Source organism: Clytia hemisphaerica, unplaced genomic scaffold, assembly GCF_902728285.1.
Source record: "Clytia hemisphaerica strain Z4C2 unplaced genomic scaffold, Clytia hemisphaerica genome assembly, whole genome shotgun sequence".
Lineage (NCBI taxonomy): Eukaryota > Metazoa > Cnidaria > Hydrozoa > Leptothecata > Clytiidae > Clytia > Clytia hemisphaerica.
Window position 1 is genome coordinate 28,649 of NW_027104506.1, and position 24,612 is coordinate 53,260.

The window sequence follows — 24,612 nt, forward strand, 5'->3', positions numbered from 1 at the left end:
CACGCAGATTTACAGCTGAGAAATATAGTGCACTATAGGGTTGGGTAAATCAAGAAAAAAGTGCACTGAAAGGGTACCTTTTCAGCCATATTGAACTGGCACTGTAAGGGTACGATTTTGAAAAGCAGATTTTGCGCGGCACATACAGTCGTTTCGAAATCGAGTGCCCCTCCCCCGGGTATCCTATGAGGTACTGTTTTTCTATTTTGTAACGTAGCGGTAATGAAATTCAAAATAAACGTAAATAACGGGTGTTTTACAGATAAGTTTGTTTTCATAAAAGAAAACTTTCATTAAAAAGTTATTAATGTCCATTAAATACAGTAAATAAATAGAATCACAAAGTGCGCAAGAAAATTCCAAAAAATTCGAGCGAAATATTACGAAATAAAGAACTAACTTACAATTGCACACTCCTGTGTGGACCTGTGTCACAGACCGACTCACTGGGACCCCAGCCCCACTGCGAAATTGACTTTGATTTCGTCCCCATTCGAAATTTCATGTTTAAAAATTGCACTCTAAAACCATCCATCGAATTTGTGACCTTAGATTAATAGAATTTCTATCCCCATTAGAAATTCAATAGGAATTTTTATCCTCACTGAGGAAAAAAGTTCCACCAGGGCTGTGGGACAGGGGGTGTACAAAATTTAGCTGGGAAGTACTGAGACAGTTATAGCAATTCTTGTTTCACATATTTCTTCCATGACACCCAGCTTAGAGACCCAGCTGGCAACAAATAACGTTGTTTCGACGTTTATTTAACGTTCACAGCGTCTATATAACGTTAGATGAACGTCGAAACAACGTTGTGTGCCAGCATTCACCTAATATCCATTGTAAACCATATCCAGTCGCCATCATCTCCAAAACATTGCATTGATTCATTAGACATTGTAAATTTCTTTCCATCTGAATTCACAACAATGTTCTTAAAGGCTCTTTCATCGACGCTTACATTGGCGTCAGAAAGAAAGCCGTCAATAGGGTCCAGGACCATGTCACCATAATGAGCATGGAAAGCCATAGAGTATTTTGGGGGTCGGTCATCAGTGAGTCCCAAAAAATAATCGAAAGGCTTAAAAAGCGGTGCCGAATTCAAATCATAAGCCAAAGAGCTATTTTTCTGTCGGCAATGCAGGAGAATATAGTCGAACTGTATCAGACTCTCCAGAGCTTTCATAAAGGAGGTATGAACTCTAATACTGCCAGTGCTAACTTGAGAAATATCAAGTCCATCTTGTAGGTCCTCGCCTTTGATTTCTCGAATTGGGAGAAGGTTTGCAGAGTTTAAACTTGTAAGTCTTGTATCTTGACCTATAAAATCAAAATACGTCCATAAAATTTAAACTCAATTTCATTCAGTAAAGTAGCATACCGATCAAAACACCATCTTTTCTAAGTTTGATTTTTACACTGAAGCTGGACCTACTATTTTGCAAAACCACAAAATTGCAAAAAACGAGAAATTTGTCCACTATTGTAACTTCAAGTCACTGAAACAGGAAGTGGTTATGTTTTTTTCTTTAATTTTTTTTCAAATTTCCAAACATTTAAAGAACTGACTATTTACGAAATATAGCAATGGACTTTTATTTCAATCTGGTGTTATTGTAAAGACAACGCGGGGAAAAGCGTTTTGAATGGGAAATAAGTGGCTTCATTTCTCATCCAAGAGTTTCAGTTTAGCCACTTCGGTGCAATGAGACAACCCGTGTCACAGACCCGCTGGGACCCCTGCCCCACTGGAAGATTTTGCAAAAATTTCATCTCCGGTGGAAAAAATACCCTGAAATTTCAGCACCACTGGGAAATTGACTTTGATTTCATCCCCATTCGAAATTCAAAAATTGCACTCCAAACCCATCCCCACTGGGTTTTTTAACCTTGGAACAATAAAATTTTCATCCTCATTGGGATTTCAATAGGAGTTTTTATCCCCACTGAGGAAAAAAGTTGCACCGGGGCTTTGAGACAGGGGTGTTTTAATCTTGTCAAAATTACGGAATACTTACTTTTACAGAGTACTTTGATTTTTCTGTGGTCATTCCATGGATGAATATGATATACTTTCCACAGATGTTCGATTTGAAAGTGATGAAATAACGATCGGCATGACTTATTCCGGCCAAGTAAAATGTCTAAAATTTAAAATAGTGTAGTGTATTGTTTGTGATTGATGTTGCAGAGTGCTCAATGAAAACCAGAGCCAAGTAGAATATTAAAAGATATTTTTCATCAGAAAAAATAAAAGAATACACTAAAATTTTAAAATAAAAATCTATCAATTTTTGTTCTCGAACCTTTTTGGTATTTATACAGTTGAGTCTTCATAACCAGCTGGCACACAACGTTATTTTAACGTTCAAATAACGTTATTTGGACGTTATGAATGTCACATGGACGTTGTTTTGACGTTGTGTGCCGGCTGGGTAACTTGAACCTGCACGAGGAATGAAAATTTTTCCGAGTTAAGGAAATTTCGAGTAAGGTTTATAAGGCATTGTTAACTGAAATTATTTCAGAAAAAAATGTAACAGAGAAAATTCACACAAGTACTGTCAAGAATATTTTACCTTCGTGGATAACTTCTGGTGGGGCTGGTGGTGGGGCTTCTCCTATAAAATAGATGAAAGATATCCAATTTCAGCCTCCATAAAACGTTTATCTAACATTCATAGCATACATCTATGTAAGAAGCCCCCAAGCGGTTTGCGTGATGACGTGATAGAGACTTTTTTGTAGCGTGATTACATGATTTGGAAATTTTTTTTTCGTGATTGCGTGTTGAGAGGTCAAAACGTGAGGGTGATTTGAAAAAATTTTGAGCTGTGAAGCGTGGTTAAGACTTTTTTCAAAGGGATGCGTGATTAGCCATTTTTTTTTTGCTGATTTGCGTGATCGTGATCGAAGACAAAAAATTGCGTGATATCGTGTTCAGAGTTACCGCTGGGGGGCCTCATATAACGTCGTATAAATGCCTTAAATAAGCAGCATACTTACTGAGGAAAAAACACCATCTTTTTTCAAAGTGTGATTTTTACACTGAAGCTGGGCCTACTATTTTTGTAAAACCTCAAAATCGTTAAAAACGAGAAATTTGTTCATTATTCTAACTTCCTGTTCCTTTTTTTTTACTTTTTCACTTCGAGGCAAGATTACTCCTATGTTTAGTGTTGAAAGAATAGTAGTTAAAATCGAATTAGAGAGATTGGTTAACTTTTTTTTTCTCGGTGTTTTTAACCCGGCCTGGAAGCCTTTTGTTTATTTTCATTGTTTCCTACTTGAACTTGCGCTTAAAAAATTAGTTTGTTTTGCTCACTTTTTAATCACATGATTAAGCCTCCAGACCAAAGTTTTTATACGGACTAAGTTTTCACGTAAAACAATGCTGTCAACAGTGTATTCATGATATGCACCGCTGCAATGACTTCAGGAAATTATGCAACTTTTCTGTTTTTGTTCCACCCAATACGTCACTTTTTCTATTGTTTAAGTGACGTATTTGGTGGAAATTTTTCAAAAGTTCTCAGAAGACTCTCCAGTGGTGCATATCATGTATTACCAGGACCAGAAAGTGTTTCATTGCAATGTTGACCAGTATATGGCGGTGAACAATTGATGCATTCGTAAGTTTGGTCAAACGGTTGGGTGAACAAATACTGCCATGCTCGCAAAGATTCATTTTCTCCGTACATGGGTTCTGAAAGATAATAAAACAATTTTGGAGATTATATTCGTGTGTTTACATCTTCAATAGACCTTTTAATAAATTACGTCACGAGTAATACTTACCTTGTTTTCAAAATATTCCTATGGTAATTAATTCTCAGAGAAGCCATAAAAAGGTGACTCTATTTATAAAAGTGTCCCTTAAAAACTCAAGGGATTTAATCGCCTTGGCAATGGTTTCAAAACGAGGCAGTCGTAGTACTTAAAATAATTTATGAAAAAAAGGCCTCTACATCAGTGAAAAAATATGTGGCAATTTCTTGAAAATCCCTTTTTCCTTAATATCAGTGTTGATGCGTGAGCTTTTTCTGGCCATCAACATTAGCGAGTTTTTGTATTTACTTTTTTGAGGGCAGTAGAGTGACTGAAGCGGTTTGGAATAACCCGCATTTCTAGCGTAAAATCGAAAAGTGCTGATTTACCGTCGTCCTCAGCTTGTCAAGATCTAGTCAAATTAGAACCTTACCGTCACCGTCGCAGAAAAATGCACATACATAAACTGCTCGGTATTGATACTAGGGGGGGGGTTGTACTTTTACGGTGTGACGGGATTGGCCCTTTTTTAGTACGGTATTACGGGATTTGACGAAAAAAGAGACGGGAAAACGGTATTTTAAAATCAGATGGTGACGGTATTTAGGTACATTTTTGCCCTGTACAAGCCGGTGTGACGGTGTTATTATTTTTCCAATTTTCGGGATTCCGGGATTCAGCAAAAATTTTGACGGGAAAACGGTATTTCGAACCCCTACAAACCCCCCCCCCATACTAGGGGGACTAGGATTTTTGCCACAATATTTAGTCACAGATTGTACTGTATTTTAAAAATGCATCGATAGAGTTTGGAAGAAGACTGCTAACTGGCTACTGTCTGTAAACTATCTATAAAAAAGTAGAGTAAATCACGTTATAAATTTCGAATAAGACCATGTTAATGCAAGATTCTATTTTTCTTTACCTTTCAATGTTTTGAAGAAAACTCCCACATATTATTTTTACGGCATTATTAAGCTTTATTATAAGATCTTGTGCTATTTGTTTTATTTGAGGGCCCTTTGTTTTACAATGAACAGAACTACCGTTTTGCTACCACAATATATAATCATACGCTACTTTGAAAGGTAAATCCGTTTACAGAGCTTGGAAATTATTTCTTGGGTAAAATGTTTCATTCTAGGACTTTATCAAGTTATCTAATTTTGCTGGTTTCTAAATTCTAAAGGAATATGTAAGGGTGTTAGACTTGTTGTCATGAGCCCGACAATAGTTTTAAAATCGTCTGTACAAACAGTCTACCGGGTGCTCCATAAAAAAGTTCTCTTTAAAACTAATTTTCTCGAAATCTAAAGATTTTCAAAAGAAACGTTTTTATTTCATTGGAAATAAAGAAAGATAAACTTAAAAGTTGATGGGTCATTTATTAAATTCGACTCATTAGATCAAAAGTTATGCTAGATTAAATAACTCTCTGAAAGTGCTCAAAAATGTTAAAAATCGACCTATCTAATGTTTTGTGGTACACTCGGTATTTTGTGTGATAAGATAAGAGAATAAGATATCAGTGCACTCACCCAAACCTCATAGGTAATACAATCGCCACCATAATAATACAAAACCTTCCTTGGATTGGCTCGAAATACTTTATCATAAATCATACAGCTCTGGTCAGGTTGATTCCACGTGATACAACTTGGTTCATCCATGCATACTTCAGCACATCCAACCTCTGTTTCGTAAACATCTCGAATGGTGTCAGACCCCATCATACAGCCTTTGAAAAATGCCAAACAGAAGATACCTTGAAGGTTTTATTTTTACATATACTGTAAGCTCTAGTTTAGATGGCCGACTTTCTACCCTGTCTATCCTAATTGTTAGAGTAGGCGCAGAAAGTGGACACAAAGTTGGCTGTTAAGATCTATGCTTGAAAAAATTGAAAAAAGTAATTGCATTGAAGTCAAAAGAGGGCATTTTTACATAAATGTCCGTTTCATATCAGGACAGTGTCTGCCTATTGTTATATCGATTATATTATGCTGATATAAGCAAAAAAAGTGTTTTTCTTTTCCTCTTTCTGACCAATCTTGCTCCACATCCGTGTCAATGCAACTATGGTTCTTACAAGGATTACATCTTATCTAATTCATCCACAGCCTAAAGCTTTAATATCATGATATCATACAACCTTTTTCAGAAAGTAAACAAAAATCCTTAACCGTGATATACTTTAACCGTGCAAACTTTCGCGAACAGAAACTTTCGCGATTTTAAATGTCTTAAAAAATTATAGGAAGGACCATTCGCGAAAGTTTATGCTTGCGAAAAATTCTTGACAAAATAGAAAATCTGTAAAACCTCAAACTTTGAATAAAATGTAACTGTTATGGCACTTTTTAGCCTGCTAAAAGACTAGTAAGTCAAAGGACAAATGAAGTATCTGTCCCTCTAAGCCATTTTTTCATGTGAAAATTCTCAATTTTACATCTTGATTCGCGAAAGTTTATGATCGCGAAAAAGATTTTTTCGTTAAATTCGCGAAAGTAAATGTCGTGAATTTCGCGATTTTTCGTCCTCGCGAAAGTTTCTGCTCGCGAAAGTTTGTACGCCTAAAGCATGCGCGATTAAATTAATTCAAAAACATTGAACATTGTAGTTTGCGGACCGTTATATACGAGGTTTATGACAGGTAGTATTTCCAGAGGCAATATATTGTGTAGATTATGCATTGAACTGCTTCTAATACACCTTTTCGACCATAGCCGCCAATTGCTACCCTGAGTATCAGAGGTTAAGTTTTCAAAGAATATATTAACCTCTGAAGACCAATAATAGAAATTTTATTGCGCATGTGTCAATCTAATCACTGTAGAAAGAATCAAAGATGAAGAGCAAATATTACCTTGTCAATGTCTAGCAGACTGTATCAGTATGCAGTTTACTATTTACGAATTCCCCAAAAACCTTCAAGTGTAATTGAAGTGAGTTTCTTTCGAAAGAAATCTTTTACATGATCCCCAGAAGCCGAAGAGGTGTACTTAAACTATAGATCCTTACCTGCTTTTATGTTTTTAAAACGCATCGTCTTCGTAGTGATTAACGCTGTATGTTTTGATTGGACGCGCGATGTATGATTTTGGAAAACTGGATCCCACATTTCTCTTGCTACTGATGCTTGCCATAATAAATTCCATAATATAAAGACCAACAACTGCAAACGCGATGATTTCATGGTGAGGTTAACGGAAATATTTTTGAACAAGAATTTACACAATAAATTGAAGTTGAGATTACAATTGTTTGATACTCAAAGTTTCACGCAACTTTTCGTTACGATCTTCAGTTTATACTATATCTTCTACTATACTAAAAATCGTTTCAAGTTTATAGAAATATGGCTGCTCTGCACTGTAAAGTCTTCGTCATGAACGTATCTGTCATATAAATGTAGCGTAGTATATTTTCTGTAGAAAGTTTCTGTAGAAATACCTTGATTTTCTTCTTTTTACAAATATTGAAGTTTAATGATTTTTAAAATCATCAACAATGACTTTACTTAACTTAAATTTATTTATTTTGACTTTTGCTTGCTGATTCGTTTTTTCGTGACGGCTTTTCTCTTTAGTAGTTATTTTAGATTCAATCCATCAATCTGTCAATAAATTGAAATTTGTACAATCCCTAATTCAGTATTAAACATAACCGCGATACAAAACAGTTCGTATTTTTCAATTGTTGAAAAAATGAAGGTAAATTGTCTTTTTTTATAAGAAAACAGGAAAGTTAAATGAAGCTTGGATGTTCTTATTTATAATGTTTACAGACCCAAATGTTCTTCTTAGTGCGTTGTTATCAATAGATTTAGTTTCTTTACTTAAATGCCTATCACCGGCCTAAAAATAAGCATTCTCACTGAGAATTTTGCCGGAATTTCGCCTAAGATTGTCCTTAATTTGTTCAAAGTTCAGCCTCTTATTCTTTCTATTAAAACTTTTCTTATAAAAAACGTTTGGTTCACCATGGCAACAAAACATAATCGTACTGAATCACGTGTACATGTACATTTAAAATGGGGCTGAGTACACGTTTTTTTTAAGAAAATTATGAAGCTCCCTGGTTAAAAAAATTTGGCATCTGGTTGTGTTTTTCACAATTTAGCTCCTGGATTTTTTGAATAGATTGTCCGCTGGAAAATTGTATGTGTTTTTCCAAGAACAGATGTCTTTAAGGCGACCCCTGGATTTTACCCGGGTGTTTTGAGGAAAGTCTCTCTTAGATTTATCCATAAAATTTACTCTCCTGAACAGATAATTCAAAAAAATATGCCGGCGGCTGCTCTTGACTGCATGAACCTTTCTTTTGTCAAACATCGATTTTCAAAAAATGTCAATCAAATTCAAAGATCGCAGCTGTCAATCAAACATAAAAAACTGTCAATCAAATTATGAGATTGTGCTTTGTCAATCAATCGTTTAACCTGTCAATCAAATGCTAAAAATTATTTCATAAAATTTAAAATCTTAAAATACCCTTTTGAAGTAGCTGCTAGAAGGATATTCAAAAGTAGCCTCCCATCATTTTTCTCCTGGACGTGTGCAGCCCACGCTACCTTGCGTCGTGTTACTACAGTCTCTATTATGCTTTTATGCTTACCGATAGTTGGCATCCTGATTAGCGTTATAAAGCCTGGGATAGACAGGGACAAGGTTAGCGTGTACAGAGAAATTCTTTATTTCTTTCCACTTAGCACTCTTCTGAATGTCGGGTGTGCAGATCGGAGGATCATAGTAGAAACATAAAAACGTAAAAAATTAAAAAGTAACGACCTCGCCAGGATTCGAACCTGGAATCCCCTGATTCGTAGTCAGATGCCTTATCCGTTGGGCCACGAGGCCATGGAAGCAGTAGCCTCATTTTTGAATATGTTTTTAAATCAATTTTATACACGGTGGCTTACATGGGCCAATAATCAAATAAAATCATTATAAATTTGCCAATTCCGATTTCTCACAGACCGACTGGAACCCCCCGGGGCTGTCAATCTGCGTGAGAAAAGAAACTTGCGAAATTTTGTGTTTCAAAGAAAAACTATTCTTGTCAGCTGTGCTGTAATTATTAGACAATACTGTAGAAACTTTTTCAAAAAAACGAGAAGTAAAAACCTTTCTTTTTATCAATTATTTTGAATTTGTTTTAAAATTCGACCCTTGCAGTGCAATCTCACAGAAACACACCCTTAAGGCTTTGCGGACGGTAAGGGTCGGTTCTTTTAACTTTCAAAGTAGAAGCTACTTCCCTCAAAAAACGTTGTTTAATTTTGCAACTTTTTTTAGGTTTTTGAGAATCCATCCAACTTTTTTGACTAAATGATATTTCATAGTAACATTGAACATGGGAACATATAAATAAATGAGCATTTCTAAAAACGCAATAAACAGAAAGAAAAATAAATGAAATCCCGCACGGGTCAGACATACAGAAATCTGTATGTCTCTCCTTACGATTTTAGGTGAAGAAAAAAAGGCGTTGGAAGTAGCTTCTAGTCGGTTACTTTCCTTTTCTCTCACGCGCGCTGAATATTTAATTAGTGTTTACATTATTTGATTGACAGTTTTATTATAAGGTTATAAGTAATAACCGACTAGTTTACTAGTCTAAGTCTCTCTAACTCTTAGGGTCGCAAAATCAGAAATATTTAAATTAATAAATTAGTAAATTAGTCTTTCTTAGGGTAGTCTAGTAAGCTAGTCGACTACACGCTTTTTATAAGAATACACTTTATAAGAATGTCCATGATGAAAATGGCCAAAAAATTAAGAATATGGTAAGAATATCACCATCATGGAATTTAGCAACTGAACCTAAGAACGCCATTTTTAATGCCTTTTAACCTGTAGATTGCCAATTTCGATATTAACCTAAGAATACCGTAAGAATATTTTTGGATGATTTTTGCTAAAAAGCTAAGAATATCCATGATGAAATGAAAAAACACCATTCTTATAAAAAAAAAGCGTGTACGCTACGAAAATCGTGAGATACACTCTGGTACAGAGTACCTTTTCAGCAAAAATCAGTTCCTCTAAGGCCTAGGGTCCCATCCACACTTACTGGTTTTTTTCCCATCCCCACTTACTGGTTTTTTCCCATCCCCACTAAATTTATGACTTGGAAACAAAGGAACTTAAATCCCCAGCTATAAAAGACGATAAAAATATAAGTTTGGCCGATTTTTCCAGTGGGGCTGTGAGAAAGGCGGGGCCGGGGGGGTGTACTTAGGCTTAATTTTAAGTGAAGAAATTAGTAAAAAAGTATCTTTAAGGGTAAGGAATTTTTCAAAAATCGAAGAAAATTTTTCAAAAAAGTCTCTCTAAGGGTCACCTTTTCAGCAAAAATCAGTCTTTCTAAGGGTTGGTTGGGGGGGGGTTCATGGTTGGCGAAGGAGCGGAATCGGCCCTTTTTTCGGACGGAGTGGTGGAATTTGGCGAAAATTTAGACGGAATTACGGAAATTGGGTTCTCTGACGGAGACGGAAAATTAGACAATTTTAGTGCGGAAAAACGGAATTTAGCAAAAAAAATTGCGGAATTTCGGAATTGGTAAAAGATATTCAAAATTTGCGGAATTTTCGACAAAAATATTGAATTTCAAAGGAATTTTCGGTGACGGAATTTTGGTTCAATTTAAGACGGTTTGACGGAAATTGGAGAAAAAATTGACGGAATTGCGGAATCGGGTACCCCCTGAAACCCCCCCCCTTGGTTTTCAGAGGTCCCGTCCGAAGAATCATAAAAAAGGGCTAAGTTGCTTAATATTGTGGCCATTCCCAGGGCTGGACCCTCGCAAATCATTTATGAAAAATGTTGGCTTTAGAGGGTAGCTTTTTTCACATGCACGTAAAATTTTACTTTACGTCTTTAGACCTTACGGAAAATCGTTCGTAAGGCTTTCTTTTGGGAATTTTCCCGACATTATGTATAGTTTTTGTTGATTAAGAGGGTCTTACATAACTTTTCCTTCCGTTCAAAACTTTTTGAACGTAAGCAAACTCTACACAAGGCCTTAGAACACTACGCAAGCTTAGGGAAATTCCCCACCCTTCAAGGTCTTAAGCAAAATTTTACGTACATGGTACATGTGAAAAAAGCTTTAGTGTTTTGAGAAGCTTACTGTACACGAGTTAGGCTGCTGGCATCCACTAACGGATTCTTTTTCCTTATAGTTACTACCTGGGTACCCGGGGGGGGGCTAAGGTTGCGAGCTGACTGGGAGGGGGTGGACCCTTACCGGGACTAAAAAGGAGAATTTTGTGAATTTTACGACCCTTATTGGGACAAACTAGACCAAATTTCGATCTCTCCGGGGGTAAAAAGTTGAAATTTTCCTATTTTTCCGGACCCTTAGCGGGACTTTGGAAATCCCAAATAGGTACATTACCGTACCCTCCATTTGCCCAATGTCAATTGAAGAAATTCAATTGACATTAATTTGCCTTAGTACCCCCGGGCCTGGGTAAATCCGAAAAATTCTGTGTTGTCTGATCGGGTTATACTCTCAGCTACTTAATAAACAACGGCAACGAATTTTGAAATTAGTCGTAGATATTGAGTCTGAATAGATATAACAGACAAAATTTGGCGATTTGAAAAATCAAAAAATTGAAAGAGATTGTATCTCTAAATACTTCCAACATACCCTGTTTATCAGGCAATTAAGAAAACATAAATCTAACTTGAATTTTAGTAACAACAATAGCGAAATTAAAAAACGGTTACGAATCAAAACCCGAAAGAAAGAAAAAATGGAGCAGGAAATAAATCAATCGACGCAATCAGCCATATAACATATTCAGTTTTACTTAAGAAAAGTAATGTATTTACATTATAGTTTTCAAATAAGCATCTATTCAATTTTCCACAATTTGGAAATTTTAATAACCTAACCTAGGTTCATCATAAAAGGTTTGCTATCTACCAGTTTCGTTGTAAAAACTAACACCTAAAATGTAAAAAAAATTTCTACAGAACCAATCAGCGACATCCATCAATCAAAATGGTGTTTCCATCTCCAAGGTCTATCACTAGAGATTGTTTGAAAATCTACTGCTATTTACCCAAAACATTATTTCAACGCGAACATAAATCTCCAAGATCCAATTTATTGAGTTATTGTACAATCAAACACCAGAATCTACATTTCAAATAGTATGAACAAGTTCCAAGTTAGCAACAAAATCTAAAAAACACCAATTTTTTTTGACTAAAACTACAATTATTATAAAGCACTAGGTTGCTCGATTCGACTCGATTGCATATCGTTTTCGATATCGTAAAACGCGAATTCATCGTATTTGTAATATTCCGGACATTTGTAATTTGCATTGTACTCGTCGAATGCTGCTTGGTCTTGTGGAATGGATGGTTCAGCTGCTGGCGATGGCTGTTTGGCTCCTACATCTACGCTACCTGAGAAAAGTGACAAACAAAGAAAAATGATAAATAGTTATTATGATAATGAGCGCGTACTACTATCAGCTCTTAATCTTAGGGCGAACTATTTTGTGCCTTTCTTTTCTTCATTCCAACCCTTTTTCAAGATTACACTTAGGTGCCAAGTAAACGGGTCCCCTCAACCCGGAATTGTTAATTTTTCGAGAAATTTCTAAAACCCCCCCCCCCCCCCAACCCGGAACGGAAAAAGAATACTTTAAGCTGTCAAAGAGAAGGTCCCTTATTTTGCTCTAAATAGCCTGATTTTAGCCTATATTTACCTTATTTTTGGGTTTTCAGAAGTACAATTCCCAACCCCCCGGCAATTAAGTCACCCCCGTTTATTAAAATTTTGAAAATTTTCCAACCCCCCCCCCCCCCCCCCCCCCCCGTTAATTTGGCACCTGAAAGAGTAAGGTATGTGTACACCTATTTTTTGATTTTTTTGTCAGAAAATACTTTTGACGTAGATATGACCAATTAAAAATATTGTGTTAAGAAAGGTGTAAACATACCTTAATACCTAAAGATTTGCTTTGAAATGGAAAGTTGTTTAAATAATTAAAGGTATAATCAGATAAGTTTTTATATTGTGCTTATCCGCACATAAGTCCTGAAAGGTTTTCGGTTGTTTCTCCCAGGACTTTGAAAAATATCTGGAGGCCAAATATCTCATTATACCTTTAAAATCTTTCACGTCTTTCCATTTTAAGGCAAAACTAGTAGAAAGATTAGAAAAACTTTTAAAATTGAGATAAATAAACCTGAGTGAAAAAGTCTGAAAAGTACACTACGGCACAGTTATTCTTGTGTGATATGTTATAGGCGAGCTATATAAGTTGTAGATCATTTGAAATACCTCACACAATATTCTTTATCATTAGCGGCCTAAAAACCTTTTAACAATATTACTGTTGTTAGGCAACTATTTTAGGCGTACAAACTTTCGCGAGCAGAAACTTTCACGATTTTCGCGAATTTTAGCCCTTTTCGCGAAAGTAAACGTCTTGATGATAACAAGGATAAAATTTAGTGTAGGTATTATGCGAAAGTCCATCAAACACTGGTTTTATGCACCGAAAACTTGAATTTACTACTAAAAATATACCTTATTAGCGAAAGTTTATGCTCACGAAAATTTTTTTTGTCAAATTCGCGAAAGTAAATGTTACGATTTTTCGACCTCGCGAAAGTTTCTGCTCGTGAAAGTTTGTACACCTAAAAGTAAGCAAAGCCTAGATATGGTAATGAGCGTTAATTACCTGAAAAACATTACTGACTCAAAGAAGCCCTCCGATCATTGAAAGATACAGGGGGAATGCATTCAATTTGAGACTTGATATTCAATTTTCAGAATATGTTGAACTTAGAAATGATTCATAATTCATAGTTGATTGAGCTTTACATAAACCCCGGAGGCAGTTTCTCAGTCCCGGCGTACCAACATGTTTTGATCGGAATATTTTTGAGAGTGGTACCCGCATCGAGAGCGCTAGATCTACTTTTTATTGCATACTAGTGAAGTAGCGCCATTTGTCAGGCAAAATCTTAACTATAAATTCCTTGCGGGTACCACTTTCATAAAAACTCCGATCAAATATGGTGGAAATAGTTCGGTCCAGGGTTTATAAAGGTCTGTAATCATAATTGACGATGAATGACGTTATTTGAAAAGAAAAAAACAGACAATATTGACACCCTTAACATTGCAAGAGAAGAAGTAGCCAAGTTGATATAAGAAATCGTGGAAATAATATACAGATTTCCCTCGTTAGAATTATTCAAGTCCAACCAAGTTGAAAATCTAATCTAAGGTTAAATATAACGATAAAACACGACATACTTCACTACTACGCCGTCAACTGAGTTTGCCGACGACTTAAAAATTGAAGATTCGTTTAATCTTTTCCCAAAGAGTTTTCGGCTCTGGTTCTAGAAAAGGACAAATAAATTACAGAAAATTATTATCAGTATTCAGTATTAGTGGATAGGAAAAGTAGAGCTAGGAAAAGGACTCAGAAAATCGCAGGAGATGAAGAAAGCAGCAGTTAAGTTCAATTCATTTGCCCTTTTCTAAGGGAAGAGAAAGAAAAGCAAAGTTCAGACGCACTTTATTAAAGATCAGAGGATAACGAACTCGAGATTGCTGGGAAAATCAAACCAAAGACAACTATTAAGGGCGTAAAAATTTAAGAGCATTAACAACATACTCTCTGGTCCAGCAGATGCCTCTTCTGCTACAACCTCTGGCTCAGGAGCTACCTCCTCAGCGACTGCTTCTACTTCAGGGGCTGCCTCCTCAACAACTGCTTCTACTTCAGGAGCTGCCTCCTCAACGACGGCTTCTACTTCAGGGGCTGCCTCCTCATCGACGGCTTCTACTTCAGGGGCTGCCTCTTCAGCGACTGCTTCTACTTCAGGGGCTGCATCTTCAGCGACTGCTTCTACTTCAGGGGCTACCTCATCGACGACTGTTTCAGTTTCAGTAGCTGCCTCTTCGATGACTGCTTCAGAATATGCAGTAACTTCTTCGACGACTGCTTCAGTCTCAGCAACAACTTCCTCTACGACTGCTTCAGTTTCAGCGGCAGCCTCCTCGACGACTGCTTCGGTTTCAGCGGCAGCCTCCTCGACAACTGCTTCAGTTTCAGCGGCAGCCTCCTCGACAACTGCTTCAGTTTCAGCGGCAGCCTCCTCGACAACCGCTTCAGTTTCGGCAGCGACTTCCTCGACGACTGCTTCAGTTTCAGCGGCAGCCTCCTCGACAACCGCTTCAGTTTCGGCAGCGACTTCCTCGACAACTGCTTCAGTCTCAGCGGCAACTTCTACGATGACTGCTTCAGTTTCAGCAGCAGCCTCCTCGACAACCGCTTCAGTTTCGGCAGCGACTTCCTCGACAACTGCTTCAGTTTCGGCAGCGACTTCCTCGACAACTGCTTCAGTCTCAGCGGCAACTTCTACGATGACTGCTTCAGTTTCAGCAGCAGCCTCCTTAACAACAGCTTCAGTTTCAGCAGCAGCAGCAGCTACCTCCTCGACGACTACTTCAGCTTCGACAGCAACTTCCTCAATAACTGTTTCAGTTTCAGCAGCAGCCTCTTCGATGACTGCTTCAGTTTCAGCAACAACTTCCTCGACGACTGCTTCAGCTTCAGCAACAACCTCTTCGACGATGGCTTCAGTTTCGGCAGCAACTTCCTCAACAACTGCTTCAGTCTCGGCAGCAGCCTCCTCAACGACTGCTTCAGTTTCAGCAACAACCTCTTCGACGATGGCTTCAGTTTCGGCAGCAACTTCCTCAACAACTGCTTCAGTCTCGGCAGCAGCCTCTTCGACAACAGCTTCAGTTTCAACAGCAACCTCTTCGACGATGGCTTCAGTTTCGGCAACAACTTCCTCAACGACTGCTTCAGTTTCAGCAGCAGCCTCTTCGACGATGGCTTCGGTTTCGGCAACAACTTCCTCGACGACTGCTTCAGTTTCAGCAGCAGCCTCCTCGACGATGGCTTCAGTTTCGGCAACAACTTCCTCGACGACTGCTTCAGTTTCAGCAGCAGCCTCTTCGACGATGGCTTCAGTTTCGGCAACAACTTCCTCGACAACTGCTTCAGTTTCAGCAACAACCTCTTCGACGATGGCTTCACCTTCAGCAACAACCTCTTCGACGATGGCTTCAGTTTCAGCAGCAGCCTCCTCGACGATGGCTTCAGTTTCGGCAACAACTTCCTCGACGACTGCTTCAGTTTCAGCAGCAGCCTCTTCGACGATGGCTTCAGTTTCGGCAGCAACTTCCTCAACAACTGCAGTTTCGGCAGCTACCTCCTCGACGACTGCTTCAGTTTCAACAGCTACCTCCTCGACAACTGTAGTTTCGGCAACAGCTTCCTCAACAACTGCAGTTTCGGCAGCAACTTCCTCGACAACTGCTACAAGAATATTGAAACACACTTTAGAGTTGAACTTAATACAAGTTCATAACAAATGTTGTGTGTGTATGTTCGACCCCTTCTTCTCGTTCTAAGAGAATATTGCAAAACGTCTACATTACACGCGATGACAACGATAAAGCAGGTAAATAAAGCAGACAAGATAGCTAGATCAAAAGATATTACTATGGTACTACAGTATACACTTTGTATGGAAAATACAGACGAACGGTGTACGTGTATGCTATAAACTTCTCATACTAAGAGAGAGTTTCTAAACGTCTAAACTGTTAATTGTTTTGCATACATTCAACGGCTTCGGCAACTTCAGAGACAGCTTCGACGGTTTCTTCGGCGACTGCTTCCGATTCTATTGCGACAGCTATGATTGAAAAGATTATGGTTGTTCGTATCAAAAATTATATTTATCTGTTGGAAAGTCACCTGACGTGATCATTGATAAGCTGTCTAAGCTGATATAAGGTTAAATTATTATTTCTATGTTATAAGTGTAAGTAGATTGTTATTGGGTTTCTATAAATTAGTAGAGGTTACGATGGTAGTTACTTGATATATCATGAAATATACTGAATAGATAAGATACTGGTGACAAACAATGTAATGAATTAGCTCTGGTTTGGACGGCCTACCTTTTGTCCTGCCTATTCCAGTTGTGAACTAAAGTTGGTAAAAGTTGTCCTTTTTTGACGTCAATGCAATGACCAATCCTTTTCAAGCAAAGATTTTAAACACCAATTTTCCGCCTACTCTACTAATAATTAATAGGCAGGGAGGAAATTCTACCGTCAAAACCAGAACTTACCGAGTTAATATAGCAAGATAGAAGAAACAAATGAATGGTGTGTGTGCGTGATGTGTCTGTTCTCTGATTCTAACAGAGGGACGACCTAAGCGTCGAAAAGAAGACACATCTTACACTCCGCTGGCATGGGATCAGCAATTGCCTCTGCTACAGCCTCCACTATAGGCGTTGTAGCTAAAAGAAGAGAATAGACATATGAAGTGAGCAGTTTGATCTTCGATGTTTTGAGTGGATAATTCAGTTATCTCGGACCAGGAACCCTAGCCTTAGGCAGCTCGACAATCACTCCAAACAATGTGTGGCAGCCATATCCAACAATCAATTCCCTCCAGAACGACACTTCTCTGCATTTGGGCATCTTAAAAAGGCTAACTACGCTATACAATGGATATTATTATATTGCTTCTTTTTTAGAGCACTTTTCATTGGTGACACGAATCCACCTCTACTCGTACTAATATACAATGGATGTCAACTACTATGTAGTGCAAGTAAGGCCCTAAAGCAATAACTAGGGCTGGAAGAGTTTTCCTGATGGATACATATACAGGAATCTCGTAAAGATGGGAAAACTAAAGTAACAAATTAAAGAACTGTAACCAAAGTTAAAAACAACAAATCATACATTTCGCGTTTTCAGCAGCGACTTCAACTACTGGTGTAGATGCTAAAAGAAGAATAAGTTATTGACAATGCAGATTATTTAAGAGAGTAAAGTTTAGCTAAAACTAAATACATAATATACTTAGTAGTTTAAAAATAAAAGTAATACTACAACATCTTTAATTTTGGTATTTTAAACTAGTGTTTTATTCAAAACACCTTTATGTCATACCTTTATCGGTGACTTTGCAGGATACAGTTCTTGCTGTTGACAGAGATCGAACAGTGGTTCTGTACACACATTGTTGCTAGAAGAGAAAACAATATATAGATTTAAGCTGTGCAAATATTTATTGTATGGTGTAATCTGATATTGCCAAACAGGAAAAAAACAAATGGGTTTTACGGTTTGGGTCTCCCTAACTCGAACACTAATTTGTTAAGAAAATATTGAGTCATAGAATAAGGTTTAGAAGGCATTGTTAACTGAAGGGACCATAAACCTCATTCGAGTCAAGGAGCCATTTGAGTTATAAAGGTCCGAGTAAATAGACTCCACTGTTCAATGAACATAGGCTTACTTAAAGCAACTTAAAGCAACAGGAAAAATGTACACAAGGTCACTGTTATTCAGACTCGAAGAGACTCTACAACAATCAGACAAAGCTTCACATCCACACTATCTAAGATTCACACACCCAAAATAGCAACGTTACTACATATGTCAATGTTTGACTATTGGCTTCACAGAAGCATCATTCAACTAAATTTTGTTAAGTTGTGTTTTTTTTTTAATTTAAAGGAAAATCATAGCAGAATAGCCAACAGACAGTATCTTTAAATTAAAAAAAGCCACGGATTGGTACAAAGCAAAAAAAAAATGGGAATGTGTTTCAATCAGTTAAGAATAAAAATTAAAACAATAATTTATACATACCAATGGTTGTCGAAGAGATCTGATGAGTTGTGTGGAAGACATTGCAATTGATGTTTAGCAGATGATGTTATGGTACAGATATTTTCTTAATTAGCACTGAAAGATACAAACGATAGAAAAATTGTAGAATTAGGGATTTTTTCAATTCAACAAAAATATACCCCCTTTCCAAAGTCAAAGGGTTGTTAACACAGATTTTCGGCAACGAAACTTCAGACAAGACTCACTACTAGATAAAAAACATGATTTTGATTGTATGTGTGAAGTCTATAATTTTATGAAAATTTACAAAAGAGTGTAAAAATATATAATATAATATCTATGTCCCAGTATAAATGATTTTGGTGATCAATTGCAGATAAGCTATAACATAACTGTAAAATTTCTAAATTCCATTTAAAAATCATATTTGACAGTTTGTTTGCAATCACATATCAGATTGGTTCTTGACGTCAAACTGCATTTTGGCGATTCCTTCTAAAGCACATTGGATAGTGTCACCTCCTTTGACAGGACCCACACCACTTGGGGTACCCGTTAAAATAATATCACCATACTCTAACTTCATTATTTTACTAATATGACTGATCAAAAATGGAAGTGAGAAAATCATATCCCGAGTATTCCCACTTTGTCGTGTGACACCATTCACTGCTAAATTAATATCAATGTTGTTAACATCCTCAATAGCAGATTTTGGAATAACATCACTAATCGGACAAAATGTGTCCCAACATTTTGCTAATAACCAAGGATGGCTGTTCTTTTTAGCGACATCTTGTAAATCCCGCTCAGTCATGTCTAGCGCAAGTAAATAACTATCAACATGGTCCATAGCTTTTTCTTCAGGGATCTTTGATCCTTCTTTCCCGATAACAATACCTAATTCTACTTCATGGTGAATATTTGTACTTCCCTCAGGTACAATTACTGGTGAGCCTTCAGTAATAATACTAACAGGTGGTTTTAAAAACAATAATGGTTTCGTAGGAACAGCATTATTGAGTTCCGCGCAATGTTCTTGGTAATTGCGCCCAACACAAACAATTTTACGACATATTCTCACAAGTTCTCCACGTGAAATCATACTGAATTCTATTTAAAGGCTGTAAACATAGAAACAGATTTGAGATATTATAGCAAATTTTAATTGAATAAATCTTTAAACTTTAAAACAGTTGGATGGCATTCAAAAATTGTGTGAGGTTTTCAAAAACAGCAAAAAAAAAGAAACTTGAACATCCTTTTTAAAAATAACTCTTTTCAAACGAAACTTCACAATATTGGTTCTAAAGTAGGTTGAAGTAGACTGAAAAAAGAAATTTTGTAAAATGGGCCAAAATTGCGGCACGAATCAAGAAAAACACTATGTTGATAAAAACAGCAGCCACAAATTTGTTCAATGAGTAAAAATCATTTTTTTCAGATGAAACTCGTAGCAAAAGGGTTTATCCACAAAATATCAAAAATTGAACCAAAATTATTGGGTCATTGGGCTAGAATTGCGGCTCAAAGTTGACGATTTTTTTCATATATGCTTTGATTGAAGCCACATTTCAAGCCCATTGAAAACGCTGCAGCCACAAATTAAACCCATAAGTATCTTAAGACCTTAATCTACTAATTTCAAGAAAAACGGTTAAAAAATATTCAAGTCTTAAAGCAGGACAGCACATAAGCCAACCCTAAAAATGCCAACTAATACCTAATGCAACAGCTCAGAAGGTTATAGTTACAAAAAATGGTATTTGCAGCCACAAAATGTACACTCTTTCTTAAAATAACACTGTATTGTGTCAGATTGTGTTTGTTTTGCTTTAGGCTTTGCAAATATTCATGTTTCGAAAACAAAACCCAACCTGGAATGTGTAAATTGATAAATTAGTGGTTGAAGTATGATTGAAGCCACATTTTAAGCCTATTGAAAACCCTGCAGCCACAAATTAAACCCATAAGTATCTTTATCAGACCTTAAACTACCAATTTCAAGAAAAACGGTTAAAAATATTGAAGCTTTAAAGCAGGAGAGCACATATAAGCCAACCTATTGAGTGAGCCACATGACATACAGCCACAAAACCTGCCCTCACTTTGCCATCTTATATTTCAAGACTGAATCACTCAACTTCAAAGAGGGCCACATTTTTGGAAAGCTCATCAATTTCCTTATTCTATGGAATTTTGTACTACACAGCAGCCACAAGAATGTCAATGCTGTGGGCTAAAAAGTGGTTGTGATTGAAAACCTCACTTTTTGGGGTTCTATTTTTGAATGCAATCGTTGACATTTAAAAAAATCGAAGTAATCTTTACTACAAACCAGCAAAAGTACATCAAAAGAAACAAAGAATTAAAAAAATGATGACTTTATTGTATTTTTCTGTATAAAAAATATCAACGAGTTTGACTCACTGATAAATCAAAATATCTATCCCTAAATTGGTTAAAATTTAAAAAGTACAAAATGTTTGGTTATAAATTAACTAAAATAAAAATCTAGATATATGATGAGTTGTATAAAGTTGTCTTATAACTTGATTGGTGTTTATTTTACTTCAAATTTCATGCTTTTAATTCCTTTAAAGCCACAATCAATGATATCCCCACTCTTAACGGTTGATATACCACCAGGAGTACCAGTTAAAATAAGATCACCTCTTTCCAATTTGGTAATCTTACTGGTATAACTGATCAATTGGGAAATTGAGAAATTCAAATCTTTCGTGTTGGCTGCTTGTCGATCCTCACCATTCACTGTCAACCATAAATCAACATTATCTGGATCAGGAACTTCAGATTTGCTCAGAATTTCGCTGATCGGACAAAAGGTATCAAAGCATTTGGCCAAAAGCCATGGTTTCTTTTCATCCAATGCCTCTTTGAAATGCGATGTTGAGGTCATGTCCAAAGCAAGGATGTAACCTTCAATATGATCCATTACTTGGTTTTCTGGGATTGAAGAACCACCTTTACTGATGACAACTCCAAGTTCTACTTCATGGTTGATTGTATCACATCCCTCTGGAATTCTAATAAATTCTCCTTGTGGTAGTAAACTTGTAGGGGCTTTCAGAAAAATGACAGGATTTGGGGGTGGTGGGTTAGGCCCTTTAAATGCAAAAGCAGCACCAACTATTTTACGACATGATGTAAACAAATCAACCTTTGATGCCATATTTGTATTATCTATATAGATTCAAAAGCAAAGTCTAAATCATTTTAAAGTATATTTTGAATGATATTTATACTCACTCTTCTATTTATATTCACAAAAGACCAAGACCTGAATACTTAAAACTCACTGAAATATGAAGATACCATTACATCAAAGAAATAGAACTTAAAAAAGGAAATCTTTTTCATAGTTTAAACACTTTCAATGATCTTCTTTCAAAATTGCAAACCAAGCTATCTGCCTAAGATAGTCCTTCAAAATGAATCAAGCTTATCTGGATTTTCCTTCAAAAATACGAAGTCTCTATTAATTAGGTCTGATTAGGTTGAAATTCATGTCATAGCTTGGTTTGCAATTTTGAAAGACGATCATTGAAAGGAGTCTGCCTGGTACTTTTTAAAGTAGGTTACCTAAAAAATGTGCTTTCAATTTTGAAATTAATGTTTTCTAAACAGTATAGTTCGTAATTTTGACGGAAAATTCAAACAAAGTATGCTGCATATTTTGAAGGAACCAATCTAACCAACATGCTGCATATTTTTGATAGAAAATCCACACAAAGTATCTACAAGTAGTTTTGAAGGAAAATCTAAACAACATGTTACGTATTTTAGAAGGAAAATCTAAACAGAAAGCTGCATGGTTTGGAAAAAAAATCCAAACATCATGCTGCGTATTTTTGAAGGAAAATCCATACAGAATGAATGCTGCATGGTTTGAGGAAAAATCCAAATATCATGCTGTGTATTTTTAAAGGAAAATCTAAACATTATGCTGCGTATTTTTGAAGGAAAAAAATCTAAACAACATGCTTCCCAACATTATGTAGAGATTTAATGGATTAAGAGGGTCTTAGTTGATTGCACAAGAAATCAATTTCCAAATTTAATGGCGATAATATCCAACTCTTTCTTATGTGTTAAAGAAATGTGTTATTATCTCCCTAGTCATAGAAACAGAGATATCATATTTTTAAAAAGAGGGGCAGTATCGTATCACAGTGACAGACCGTCTACATAAACACTGCAAAACAGTGTTTATTTTCAATTTATAATGGTTGATTTTTGCCCAACTCATATTTGAAAATTCATTTTTCTGACGTTTTTTTTTCTGACCTACCGACTCATTTTTTCCCCTAAAAAGAACGTGAACACCAGTTATTTGTGATCGTGGCCTTATATAAAGGAATATAATGTATTGATTTAGCTGATGATTGTCGTCTTTACGGGAGGCATGAAACTTAAAGTTCTGAAACAATAAATCAAAGTCTCTTTCCTTTAATTTGAACAAGCTCTGATATCATCGAGCACCCTCGACAGATAAGAAGAAAATAGACTTGTATAATGTATTATATAAATTTCAATGTTGGGATAGAAAGAATAAAAAAGTTTGGTACAATTCATTGAGATACAGCAAGTATGTGTCTTGTTTAATTTAACCTAGCAAAAACCAGCATTAAAATGCCCGGAATACATAAAATTAAATTAAATTTGATCACTCCGTTAGTGCTGAGTGGGCAGCCGAGCACTTCAGTGCGGTACGAAAGCGAATAAAATCTAATACAATTTAATCAATTGAGCGTAATCTAACATAATTGATTAAAATCAAACGTAATCGAAGCAATCGAACAGAAAATCCTGGATAATATTCGATTGCAATTCGATTGAATTCGACGATCGAATTGCAGTTTTTCAATTAAGTATTCAATTGCGTTCAATTGATTTGGCACTTGATTCGTGCGATTGACACCTCTGGAATTGCAGGGTAATGATGGATACAAATCTCCCCAATTCTGCCCCCAATTTTTGTTTCTTTTAGGGGTCCTTCACATATCGATTCTTCCTATGACTAACGTCAAATAGATGCTAATTTGAAACCCCCCACCCCCATCTCTTATCGTCAAAATTTAAAATTATCAAAAATGGATGAATCTCTAAATTTTTTCCTCCACTTTCATGGTTGTTTCGTCAGCCATCTTTAATTTGCTATGGCTTGCTCAATTTACATTTTTAAAATAATGGAGATAATTTCCAAACTTTTCTTAAGAAAGTTGCAGGAATTAATTATCTCCGTAATCATAATCAACAGAATAGCGACATTTCACAAAAAAAGACCAACCGTCAGCAAAATTCAAGGGCTGTGCAGGCCATCTAAACAAAAGGAACACAAGACATGAACATCGGGCAGTTTATTTTGGGTAAATTGTTCTATAAAATAGCAAAGCGAACAAATACTAAATAGCTAAAAGGAGGAAAAGAAATATGGAGAGTAACATTTGTCACAGAATGAACATCTCAAAAATTGATATTTCTGGTGAAATCAGTGTCACATACTCTAACCCCCCACCCCTTTGCATCAATCTGGCGTTAGTTGTGGGAAGAATCGATATGTGAGTCACCCCTTTTATTTTGAAAATCTTAAAAAAAGTGACAAGCGAGATCACAAAAACAAACCAAAACAAATTAAATTAGTCTAAGAGAAAAATTTTTCAAGGCGAACACAAAATCTTACATGATTTTTGGATTTTCTCCAGTTTTCAGAGCATGTCATGGTTGCCCCCAAGGAAAATTTCCCATGGTGTCCTCCAGCATTTTGGTCCCCCCTAATATGAGCAAAAATCCCCCATCTGGCCTTCCCCCCACCTGTCTTTAAAATTTGTGCTCCCCCAATTGGGAAATCCGCCTAGCCGTATTGTATAAGGGTTGCGAAGTGATGATCCAGACTCGCCTCAATTCGCAAGCTACTATAGCAAAAAAAGACTCTTAAAATCCCTAGAAAGACAGGCTCATTAAACCTGAATGCCCAACACACCAGGAAGGTCTGTATTTATCCTATTACTCCCCCCCACTAGGTAGAGAGGACTGAAGCCTTTCTTCCCCTATCAAGCTTGAAATTTTCACTTCCCCCCTGGCACCAAAATCTGATTC

The 24,612-nt window shown here is 36.5% G+C and overlaps 4 protein-coding genes and 1 non-coding gene across 7 annotated transcripts; all 5 read right to left on the bottom strand.

The window, feature by feature from the left end:
- Window positions 1–788: 788 nt before the first annotated feature.
- LOC136821864 (uncharacterized) lies at window positions 789–5,498 on the bottom strand. The gene is made up of 6 exons (XM_067078105.1): window positions 5,393–5,498; window positions 4,597–4,617; window positions 3,569–3,706; window positions 2,580–2,621; window positions 2,019–2,144; window positions 789–1,320 (listed from the first exon to the last, which is right to left on the bottom strand). The coding sequence occupies exons 1-6, from the start codon at window positions 5,496–5,498 to the stop codon at window positions 827–829; spliced, it is 927 nt and encodes a 308-aa protein (XP_066934206.1). The 3' UTR covers window positions 789–826.
- Window positions 5,499–8,554: 3,056 nt separating this feature from the next.
- Window positions 8,555–8,627, bottom strand: Trnar-acg (transfer RNA arginine (anticodon ACG)). Its single transcript has one exon. It is a non-coding gene; the product is annotated as a tRNA-Arg (tRNA).
- A 2,943-nt stretch (window positions 8,628–11,570) lies between these two features.
- LOC136821833 (uncharacterized abhydrolase domain-containing protein DDB_G0269086-like) lies at window positions 11,571–18,606 on the bottom strand. Of its 3 annotated transcripts, XM_067078058.1 has the most exons (9): window positions 18,511–18,606; window positions 17,806–17,881; window positions 17,596–17,637; window positions 17,085–17,144; window positions 16,455–16,529; window positions 15,681–16,147; window positions 14,432–15,647; window positions 14,065–14,153; window positions 11,571–12,197 (listed from the first exon to the last, which is right to left on the bottom strand). In XM_067078058.1, exons 1-8 carry the CDS (start codon window positions 18,550–18,552, stop codon window positions 14,101–14,103), a joined length of 2,031 nt encoding a protein of 676 aa, XP_066934159.1. In that variant the 5' UTR covers window positions 18,553–18,606; the 3' UTR covers window positions 11,571–12,197; window positions 14,065–14,100. The 3 variants fall into 3 exon arrangements, with proteins under 3 accessions (XP_066934159.1, XP_066934158.1, XP_066934157.1); XM_067078057.1 differs by lacking the exon at window positions 14,065–14,153 and having other exon boundaries at window positions 15,681–16,144; XM_067078056.1 differs by lacking the exon at window positions 14,065–14,153.
- Window positions 18,607–18,756: 150 nt separating this feature from the next.
- Window positions 18,757–19,655, bottom strand: LOC136821837 (oxaloacetate decarboxylase, mitochondrial-like). Its single transcript, XM_067078064.1, has one exon. The coding sequence runs from the start codon at window positions 19,595–19,597 to the stop codon at window positions 18,938–18,940; it is 660 nt and encodes a 219-aa protein (XP_066934165.1). The 5' UTR covers window positions 19,598–19,655; the 3' UTR covers window positions 18,757–18,937.
- Window positions 19,656–21,055: 1,400 nt separating this feature from the next.
- On the bottom strand, window positions 21,056–21,685 carry LOC136821865 (oxaloacetate tautomerase FAHD1, mitochondrial-like). Its single transcript, XM_067078106.1, has one exon. It carries the CDS (start codon window positions 21,683–21,685, stop codon window positions 21,056–21,058), a length of 630 nt encoding a protein of 209 aa, XP_066934207.1.
- Window positions 21,686–24,612: the final 2,927 nt, after the last annotated feature.